Here is an 11,458-nt window from a genome sequence, read left to right as displayed (position 1 = left end):
GGCTATTAACAGAGCTTACGACCTGTCATAAGCTTAGTTAAGTGATCCACAATGTGGTTAACAACATATTATTTTTTAACATCTCATCAAAGATGAAGAAGAATATGGAAGTCAGGGCATTTACGGGGCTGACGACCGTCATAGGCTGATTTAAGTGATCACTTTACACACGTGTAACATTCACCAATTCTACCCATTATTGACAACCACACCACTCAAATTCTTGGAAGTTCTATATATATGAACCAATTTAGAAACCTTGTTCTTGAATCACTAGAACTTCACTAGAGACATCTATCTATTGGTGAAATGTAAATGTTACACGTGTGTAAAGTGATTACTTAAACCAGCCTATGACGGTCGTCAGCCCCGTAAATGCCCAGACTTCCATATTCTTCTTCATCTTTGATGAGATGTTAAAAAATAATTTGAAAATAACTCCTGTAATTGGAGACAATCCAGATTTTGTGAACAAGTATTTGGACACACTCAAAATGTTGGTTAACAACACACTTTGGACGGGAAAGGTATTTCTACCCGTTGGGTCGATTGATGCATTTAAAAACAGGAGGATTTACTCAAACAGGGGAACATTCCGCATGATTTTTAAACACCGTTTGTGAAGTTAATTATTAAGCTTTAAAATATTAATTCTCTAAAATATGGCCATGTCAATAAATTCTTCCTTTCCCAGAAAATAAATATAAGGGTACATACCTACACCCCCCATTAGCTACTGTTGTCTCCCATAAATTATTGCTGCACGTGTTAAAACTGTCACTTAGAATTGTATAACTACATAAGGACCGTAGTCCAGTTGATCTTCACATTCGTTTGATAATGCCCTAACAAGGCGAAACAATTGTCACAATATAATTTTTTATGTGTTTTTGTTAATAAAATACAACTTAGTAGACTCAAAAAATCTGTGTTTGATTTAAAATTAATACATAAACTAAATTTTAGAGTCGGGTCCTTGGGACATTGAGGGTTGAAAAGGGGGTAGTAGCTGTTTCTTATTTGAAACACGTGTTACAATAGATTTTAAGAAGCAGTAATATTTACAAAGTAAAACATCCCGCAAATCTTCTATTTTAGATGCTTGTCTGCAGGTAGGATAGTCAGGATAGGGAAGGTAAATGTGAAAAATACATCACAAACACCCAGACCAATTGAAAATAAATCTTTCTTGAATTTATTTTGTAATGGGTGGGAATCGAACCCGCGACGCCAGTTTCGAAATCGAGCGTCTACCCAACTATGCCACGGCGCCACTTAAATTAAAAATACATAGTAAAATAATAAAACCATATCCGCTCCCTAGGTGGAGCAAATGGAGTCCACAAACTGTCTCCAGGCTTTTCTGTCGGCTGCCAGCTCCCTTGCATCCTCACAAGTCAGATCCGCGTCCCGAAGTTCTGACAAGAACTGCCGACGAATTGTCAGCAGTGGTCGTCCTGGGCGGCGCGAACCTGATGCCTTGTAAAAGAGGCAAGCTTGATGGCGGCTCTCAGGAGGCATGCGGAGTACATGGCCAAGCCAACTGAATCGCCTTTTCTTGACGACAGTTGTGACCAATATTTGCTGCGTCCTACGCCTTATCTCTTCATTCCTCACAAAGTCAAACCACCGCACGCCTAAGATTCTCCGCAAACACCTATTCTCAAAGCTTAGTACTCGGCTGCTCTGGGCCCTTGTAAGGTGCCATGTTTCACAGCCGTATAAGAGAACAGGAGCAATGCAGGCATTGTATAGGCGGCATTTGGCAAAAATACATAAAAAATGTAAAATTAAATAGGGATAAGAATAAAAAAATACAGTTTGCAATATAAAAAGGTTTTATTTCTCAATTGCTTCAGGAAAAAACATTTCTGTTAAATATGCAGTGTGTAAACAACTCGTTCGTAGAATACATCTTAAGATTATGTGAAATATTACAGTTCGAGACTAGTAAAATACGTTCTAGTAAAAATATTAACGACACATATTCATACGTAATAATGTAAACCATATTAATATTTATCAACAAAGGATTATCTTATAGCTAGTAGGTGAGTGCATGGTAAAAATTCAATAACATGTCCATACTTAACACACTCAATGCGGGGAGAGTAAATTATTTGGCGATATGACAGGATGCGCTTAGGGATTTGTTCACTACACGGAATTTTACCGCCCGGCACTTCAGTTAGCATGATAAAACAGACGATTGGTTTGTGCTATTGTCTTTCTTTCTTCGGATCAATGCGCTTGATCGGTACGCACCGATCAAGCAATTTACGCGCACCGTGATCACGCGATCACGGTGCGTGTAAATTCAATCACGCTAAGCTGTCATAGTCGCTTTTATTTTTCAAAAATAAACTGCCGGACGGTAAAATTCCTGTGGTGCACAAGCGCTCTTAAGGTCCTTCATCACATGGTGCCATTATGTGCGAATGTAATGTTTTTTTAATGATCTGTCCACGAGAGACCCAGGTAATTCACAGAACTCTTGCATTGTCCATCAGTCGTCCGCCCCGATTTAAATGTGTTAAAAACATTATTATTATTAATCAACATTAGCTGATGATGTAAAAAGCACAATAATATGTGATGAAATATGTTTTCTAACTTAAGAGATTAATAATGTGTAACTTTAAATTGACATTGCATCTGATTTACAGATCTGATTAATAGTGAATAATTTTATATAATATTTGTTACAGTCAATGCTTGAATATTAGGTGCTATGGGTTTGACTAACAAGTCTTAAGAATGCATTTTGTGGTGAATGCTGATCATTTTCGGACATACAAATTTGATTGAAACCATCACGCACATTAGCTAACCGATTAAATATCTCATAGGATTGACTAGCCGAACTTAGAAGCACCTAAGTTTCAGACTTTGACTGCAAAATTAAGATAAAGCGAAAAAATAAATTTCATGGCCGTCTCACTTAGTGCAGCTGCCATCTTACAAATACAAGATATGGTTATTGCAAATCTGTATACATCTAATATCTAAATAACAAACAAAAACAAAATTGTTTTTCATTAAAATCAGCATGAAGATATAAAAATCGATATTATGTAATATTTTTTGGTTATGTTACAATTAAAAACTCAAAAATGTACAAACTTTACAAAACAACAAGCAAATAATAATATTTTGAATCGAATTACAGAATAAATACTTTACAAGTTAGATTAACAATGATAATATAAAAGGTTGATAAATTAAAAATTATATAATATCACGACACAGCACAAAAAGATAACAAAATATTTCACGATTCACCTTAAAGAATTAAATATGTATAGTTTTAAATATCTCGAGATGGTTAGCGAAGAAAAAAGTGCAATTTTATCAATTGCAATATGCACATTCAAATATTATTGTTATCGTTAATACTGATTATATTTTATAAAGCATTAAGTATTAAATTAACTCTCAATGCTATCATCTATCAATGAATCGTTTTCTCGGAGAGCGCGGACAAACCTTATCAAAACCGATGGCTAAAGATTACCGAAACCGGCAATTAGTTTTGATCGCATAAATTGATATATAGTTTATTTTTCGCAAGTCAATGACATTATGAAACTACTCGGATACAGTTTAGTTCGCAATAACCCGCTCCCCGAGATGTGACGAATAATATAAACAGTATAAAAGAACAAACATAGAAAAAAAGTATCTTACATATTCAAGGAACTATGTAATTAATTTAGAATTATAGAAATATATAGAAATTTCAACAAAAAATATTTTGAAAAACACTTCACAAGACATTGTTATAAAAATAGTTAATAAAGAGAGATACAAAATTCTTCTACGGGGAAAATACTTAATGGTAGATGACAGTATTAAAAATACATGTACAATACTCAGACATTTAGGGTTAAAAAACTATGATTTTAAGCAATTCAAAAATCAAATACAGTGTCGTATGCACCATTGCATGCGGATAAGAAAGTGATAGAGAACTTATTAGAATGAGTGCATTTGAATGTTTGAAAATGCTCACATTTTTTGAAATGAGAAGAAATTTTACATTGTTTCTGACACTTGCAAGTTAAATTTTAGACCATTGTTTATATATTAGTATAAACCAAGGCAAATTATCTATTTCTGTTAATTTGAGATGTTGTTTCAATGCAATAAACAGCTCAGATAAAAATTAATCATGAATCATAATTATTATCCCGAATAAGCAAAAGTCTTGAAATATACATATATATAGTATACAAATGATGCAATTTCTCCAGATGTTATTTTGACTCACACGATTTTAATATTTTTATTTGACGAGTAACTTTATCCAACATAGACTTTTCATAGATCAGGGATAGAAACATGAAAAAGGGATATTTGATATAAAAAATTATTAATATAAAATATCGCTTGTAATATGTATGCGCTGGGACTATTAACAACAACAAAAAAGGTTAGTTTCTCCCATAGAGAATGTATGTTAAATGGAGAATTGTAAAACAGCTACCAAGTCACAGATTACATAAAACGCGAATGTTCTTTTGTAGGTAATTTGAAATATATTCATTTTTCAAAACCGTTTAATAAAAAATATCAAACATTGTAAAAATACAATAAGTACATTGTTTTTATGGAAAAAAACATATATATTTTGGGGTGGCGATCTCAAATAAATTGCTCAAAATCAGAGTTTCACAGCACTTTTCCTCCTGTGGCCTTATTAGGCACTTTTGTGTCAGTTTGATTGAATAATGTGAGAAGCATGAAGCCCAAGTATCAACAGCTAATATACATGTGAAACATGTGAATGATATGGGATATTTATTATACATATGTATCACTTGCGCATATGACAGGGCCAAAATACTAATAAACCGTACTACATGAATTTATTTGCATTTATTATATTCGCATAAACCAGTTAAGACGAGATTTCAGTGTACAAAAGTGAGATTTTAGCTTACACGAGTCTATCTTGACCTCCGGTTTCCATGTGTTTGGAGTTCAATCAATTAAGAAATAGCAAAATAAACTTTGCAAATATAAACTGATAAAGTAAATGGAGGTCACACGTAGGAATATGAGTAATTGTGTCAGTAAAATAAAATATACAAGTATACGTATTTAGAAAAATACATGGTGAAATGTGATATAATATGTATTATGGAGAATGAATACATGTAACTAAATATATTTAAAAAAAGGTATAGTTACGTTAACAGTCTATTATTAAATACTGAAGAGTATTGTCATAAAGTTTATATTGTAAATGACGTACATCTAGATTAATGAGATATTTATAAAGATTAGAAAAAGAATTATCGAGTTTACATTAAAAAAAAATACTGTAATGTATGTATAAAATAAATGACACACTTCTGTATTTTTCGTTTTCAAGTTTCTTTTACTCAATAATACTTTAAAAAATCGTAATGTTTTATCAGTGTAAAAATATATCCGATACAAGATTCATACAACGAAATGATGCCTTCATTTCATTAAAGGTTATATATAATGCGATAAATACTTGTTTTATAAATGTACCTACTTGGGGATTAGAAAATTTTACAAATAATGATTAAAAAACACTTCATAACACGAAAATCACTGAACACGGTGAACTGCGGTCATTAGACTAAAAATCTTAGAGGGCAGTTAATTGTCTGAAAGTTTGGGTCACCTTTGTAGAGTGGTGTAATTTAAGGGTAAGATTGTTGCGCCTGCTTGGGCCAGGCTATTTTGGCATCAATCCTCTTGTACGCCAACATACAATTAGTCTTGTTACTCTCCACAAGATCTTGAGGATAATCCGTGTCATTCATAAGGGTTTCTGAAAAAAAAAGAATTGTTACAAAATTACTGCATTAAAAAAAAAAAGCTTCTGCTTCTTACTTCTTATAGATCCTCAGGTCTGTCTGGTCCATTATCCGTCTTTTGTGATGTGAACTGCCAGCTGTCACACCATCACTATGGTCTTCCAGGTGGTCTTCTTCTGTCTGGGTTCTCTTAAAGAGCAATTCCGGCTAATCTTATTTTCTTGTATTCTATTGATATTCCAAAATCGTCTTTGCTATCTTCCCATATCTGACTTTGTCCTACGTACTACACATTTTCTAAATTTCCATAATCCGGATTTTTTTAAGCATGAATTTGGAATTCAATAATTAATTTGTATTGATTTTTGGAGGTAAATTATCTCCTCGATAATAATTTTGGATTATTCATATAGCCCCATTTTCGTATAATACTTCCTCAAGGGCGCTTCACTGTGATCGCATTGGGAAAAGGAAGATTGTGGAAATTATTTAGAAAACAAATGCGTTTTTAGTTGTTTCCTATAAAGATCATCTCACTCTCATTGTTTCTAACTGCTGGTGGAAGAGCATTCCGTGCCATCGATCCCGAAACATCAAAGGCTTAGTATAGCTTTTTTAGTGGTTCAAAGCCGTATTGTACAACGATAAGCAGACGGGGTTATATAATAGTGGAGGTTGGGTTTATAAAGATACATACCTTCTTCATCTCTTAATGCGAAGAGTGCGTAGTCCTGGGGGTTAGTGATGCGGGCGCGGTGGGCGAGCTGACGGCACAGGTCGCGTGCCCGGGCCCCCGGACGCCACGGGAGCGCCACGCAGCGCAGCGCTCCCGAGTTCTCATCCGGCACGAGCACGCGAGCCACTCCGCCCGAACTGCAGCCTGCAGCTGTGGACGCCAGCAGCCCGGAGCCGATGGAACCGGTGTGCCACTGGAATAAACAGATAATGAAAAATTCAATAATGTAAATGTTTAACCACTCCGGAGAAAGATATCTCTTGGAGACCAAAAAATTAATGTTTGGATAAACCAAAAGACCAAGAAGTACTCAGAAGAGCTGGATTGCAAAGAGAACTCTTGTCCAATATCAAGGTTCGGAAGATTTCCTATCTGGGTCACGTATTTCGTGCAGAAAAATACTACATTCTGCAAATCATAATGATAGGGAAAATAAAAGGATGCCGAGGACCTGGCAGGATAACGAACATCGTGGCTTCGCAACGTTCGGGACTGGACCGGGATGATGAATAATGAACAGGGATTAAAAGAGTTGATTAGAGCTGCCCAAGACAGGGACACATAGTCTCCAGTGATTAAATTATAAATAAAACATTGGTTTTTTACCACTTGAGTATTATATTGTTAAGACTAGTTTCCAAAGCTATAGATGCTTTCATCTACGGGTTTAAATATAAAAAGTTTATATTCAAACCTGTAGATGGAAGCATCTGTAGCTTTCAAAACTTGTTGTAAAAACATAATACTCAAGTGGTGAAAAACGAGTGTTTTACACAAGTATAAAAAGTGATCGCTTAAGCTAGCCAAATGCCAGGTTGTAAGCCCTGAGATGCTCAGACTTCCATCTTGCATCAAATACTCAACCGATGGCGCTACAATCGACCATATTTCCAAAAACCGTACCGACATTTGAAGGGTTTCACAGCCATTGCATATATACAGGTTTTAAGAACTAATGCATTAGTTGCAACATGTTCAATAATGGGTAGAATCGTTTAAGCCAGCCAAATGCCAGTTTCGTAAGCCCTGGGATTCTCAGACTTACATCTGTCATGTCTTTCATATAAAAGGGAACGATAGATATTTCATATCATGTTGAGACAACTATAAAACCTAAAGGAAGAGTTACAATTGAGTATCTACTTACATCTGCAGTCTTGTTGGCATCGTCTCCCCCCGATCCGAGTTTCTTGAGCACCGCCACGGCCCCGAACAGGGTGGTCAGGTAGTACCCGCCCTCTCCCGCTAGCAGGGGCGGGGGCAGCAGCCCGGCCATGAGCTCAGCCTCCAGTTCCGCCCCGGCGATGTTGCAGCGAGCCAGGACTAGCACAAGGACCGGCAGGAAGTCATCGGCCCCGAGGGGGGCGCAGCTGCCACTGCTAGACTGACCCGCCTTCATCTGAAAGATAAATATTTAAATTATTATTTTATCGGATACTGGATTATTCGCCCTACAGATGAGATGTCAATTCAAACTTATTTAATCTAAATGCCGCGTGCAATAAAGGTAGCACTCTGCCCCGAGCATTGTTGTGAAATAGTTGCGCGACTTACTACCTACGCGAAGCTGTTATAAAAATAATTATATTTCTTAAATTAGTCGTCTAATTTAGGTAAAATGAAAAGCATTATCAAAATAAAATATAGTTTATAGTTAACCGTAATAAAGCAGTTTTGTTCAATTAAGGTCTACCTAATAAAACACAACGCATCTCCCAAGAGTCAATTTTGTAATGCAGGTATATTACACTAATATTACACCTAAATCATGACTAAAATATTTATCGGAACCAAAAATAAAATGATTGATCGGTATCTCAAAGATATTATATTTACATAAGCTTATTTTCATATTATGAATACTATTATCATAAATCAGTGTAATCCAGCAGTGAAATGCATCACAATCACCGGTCTTGTGTGGAACCGGTGGCCGTTGAACGACGCATATCCGCAGTCCTTAAAGGACCACTGGGCGCCTAAAGGTTAAAGGTGTCCGACTTCATATGAAACATGTATCATTCTTCCCTTTTTTTATACAAAAATATGGAAGTCTGAGCATCACGAGGCTTACGACCTGGCATTTGACTGGCTTAAGCGATCACTTTATACACTAATAGCCTGAAATGTTATTTGAGGCTCTGTCCTCTAAAAATATATGTGGAATAAGTCGGAATGAATCTCACCAATGTTTAAAAGGCATAAGCTTATAAATACTTCGCCAATAGTTCAACTGATGGCTTAACAATCGGCCATACTTTACAAATGTATCGAATACCTTACCAGTATGCGGAAGGATCTAAGACCATTGCATATATACAGGTATCAAGAATTAATGCAATATAGATGTTCAATCATGGGCAGAGTGGTATGTGACACAAGTGTAACGACTGGAAGACTATTATTCTTCTTCTAACCTTTATCCGCACCCCAATGGTGCATAGGGCACTGCATCGTATAGAAGCAGTGTTATCTTGATCGTTAAATACACGAAGAAAAGGTGATCAGCCTTCCCTTTCAGGCACCAGTCCAGGGTAATATTGAATAAATATTAAAGTGAAAATATCACTTATATTTATTTTGACCCTCTTGGGAATCGAACCCGGGACCTCCAGCATGGTAGCCTAGCGCGCTAACCACTACACTATGGAGGCGGACAAAAAGACTGTACCCTGTACTAATACAGGGTACGTCCTTATAAGTAAAGGGTATTATTTAAATGAAGGAACTTACCACATTAAAGATTGATGAAATTGCCAAAAGGAGATTATCCAATTTGTCAAGTGGGGAGTCTGCTTCCTGCATCTTCACGAAATACTGAGAAATCACAACCATTTCTATATCTGAAGGTACTCTCACTGAAGGCTGTAAAAAATAAGAAACAATTATATTAGATATATACTGCATATTAACTTATGTTTGGTGTTTAATTTAAAATGCAATTATTACGAGTATCTTTCTCACTTCAACAAAAGTACACTTAACTGTTATCGTAATACATATCGTTACATATAACTGCGTCGTAATTTGAAGGTCTTTTTCTCAAAACAAGATGACATCGTCCCCGTCGCGGGTAGTAAGTGGATATAAAAAGCCCAAATAAGAGAAGTCTAAAAAAAAATCAAAGATGCCTACATCCAGCAGTGGAGACAGCTGACAAAGAAGATTAGCAATCTTTATTTTTTTTAATTAACATCCAAGTGACTCTGAAATCTAGCTACGGCTTATGCAACACCGTTTATCATGTCCCTACTCAGGCTTCAACTTTATAAGTTTCATAGCCTATGCCTACTTGTGAGTGGATTTACTCATTATGTTTAATATATCTTTATGTAATTCATGAGTGAAAATTCTAGGCAAAAACACTCGCTAGATTAGCAGTCTATAAAATGATCTTAATGAAATTTAATAACTAGTCGTATCGAATGATAGGTCTGCCAATAACGCCATCTATTGAAAGTAATTCAAAGTGGTTATTCCCATACAAGATTGCCAAACTAAACGATTTCTTTGATTTTTCGGCTGTTCCTGTCAGTTTTTTTTAAATTTTCTTTTATTTAAGCCTAGTATTCAATAAATCTTAAAACTTTATTTTTTCAAACCAGGTAATATTTTACATGATTGATTTTTTTATTATTTTCAATACCAAAGGATGAAACACCCTTTTGGTATTGAAAAAATAAATTTTTCTTCGAAATAATTATATGGTTGTGAAAAGAAAAGAGTTATTGATGATTGTAAGGAGTTCCATTATACGTTCTTTAAAAAAATCAGACGTGGAAAGACATTTCACCTCTTCGGTGGTTGGCCGGCGAATGAGTTCTGTCTTTGCGAATATCCCCTTAATACCACCAGTATTGAGGGGTAAAAACTTTTTATTTATTTATTCAAATCGGTTGAGCCATTTTCGAGTTTTTGTATATCTAACGAATGACAATTGATTTTTTTATATATTTAGATAGATTCTGTTCTGTTCTGCAAACTTTTTATATTCAAGGTACATCTCCCAAATTAAAAAATTTCAGAGGTGCATATTTACCATATTATGGTAACATATTTAACATATTATGTTTAATGCGAAATGTGAGACTTAACTGAGCACAGGCAATCAAAATTTGGATCACTTATGTTATTTTCACAAAACAAGATGGTTTTTCCGCGGCACACCAACTAATCACCACGGTACACCAGTGTGCTGCGGCACACACTTCGCGGAGCAATGAGATAGATAGATGTTACTCTTACCCTGATTCCGAGCCTCAGTGGGGAAAGCACCTTGGCTATCCTCATTCCCTGCGTCAGTTTGGCGATGTCTCCATTCTTGGCGAACTTGTCGGCGAGCAGGCTGTACACGTGCGACCTGAGGGGGGTCACCACAGCCCCGTGCAGCACCCCTTCCAGGATGGCATCCAGGTTCAAGAACTCGTTGGCTTTCAACTGTAATACAAGAAATACAATAAATTTTATGACTCACACATGCTGAAAGAGAGTTAGGCGAGAATTTATAAGACCTGCGTAAGACTGGTCATGACATCCGGCACAGAAACAAGAGCTGACACCGCGAGAACAAAAAGCTTCAGGAAAAAAATCAAGCCAAGTGGTTGATTTAGTATATACATAATTAAAAGATGCTGGATTTTTTTTTGATCACATTGTTGTTGGGATTTTTCATCAACCCTGACCCTATTTATACTCAGACAGTACTTATCACAAGTATCCGCAAACCCAATTCCCATCTGTACAATGTTTTTTGGTATCTTTCACTCTCTACCAAAAGTAAGCTAATAGAACGCTTATAAGCGTCTGCCGCTCTTTACCAACAGTATGTGAAAGACGCTGTTAGTTAGTTTTATATTACTGTTATATTTATTGATTTGGCATTTAATTTGTAGAACTCCATTTTAATTTATGTATGAATTGTTAAATC

At 35.7% G+C, this 11,458-nt stretch overlaps 1 protein-coding gene across 24 annotated transcripts in view; it reads right to left on the bottom strand.

Annotated features, from left to right (window-relative positions):
• Positions 1–1,820: 1,820 nt before the first annotated feature.
• spri (Src homology 2 domain-containing protein sprint) overlaps positions 1,821–11,458 on the bottom strand; it is a 279,029-nt gene continuing 269,391 nt past the window's right edge. For all 24 annotated transcript variants that reach the window (XM_088265143.1, XM_088265157.1, XM_088265150.1 and 21 more), the window contains 5 exons: positions 10,777–10,968; positions 9,265–9,396; positions 7,679–7,930; positions 6,493–6,724; positions 1,821–5,809 (listed from right to left, as the gene is read on the bottom strand). In XM_088265143.1, coding sequence (XP_088121269.1) covers positions 5,679–5,809; positions 6,493–6,724; positions 7,679–7,930; positions 9,265–9,396; positions 10,777–10,968 — 939 coding nt within the window. In that variant the 3' untranslated portion in view covers positions 1,821–5,678. The remainder of the gene's footprint in view (positions 5,810–6,492; positions 6,725–7,678; positions 7,931–9,264; positions 9,397–10,776; positions 10,969–11,458) is intronic.

The sequence above is a fragment of the Brachycentrus maculatus genome, unplaced genomic scaffold, assembly GCF_059751285.1.
Source record: "Brachycentrus maculatus isolate JH-2025_06_01 unplaced genomic scaffold, ASM5975128v1 h1tg000242l, whole genome shotgun sequence".
Classification (NCBI taxonomy): Eukaryota; Metazoa; Arthropoda; class Insecta; order Trichoptera; family Brachycentridae; genus Brachycentrus; species Brachycentrus maculatus.
The sequence above is the reverse complement of the archived record's forward strand: the minus strand, read 5'-3'. Positions and strand labels throughout refer to the sequence as shown.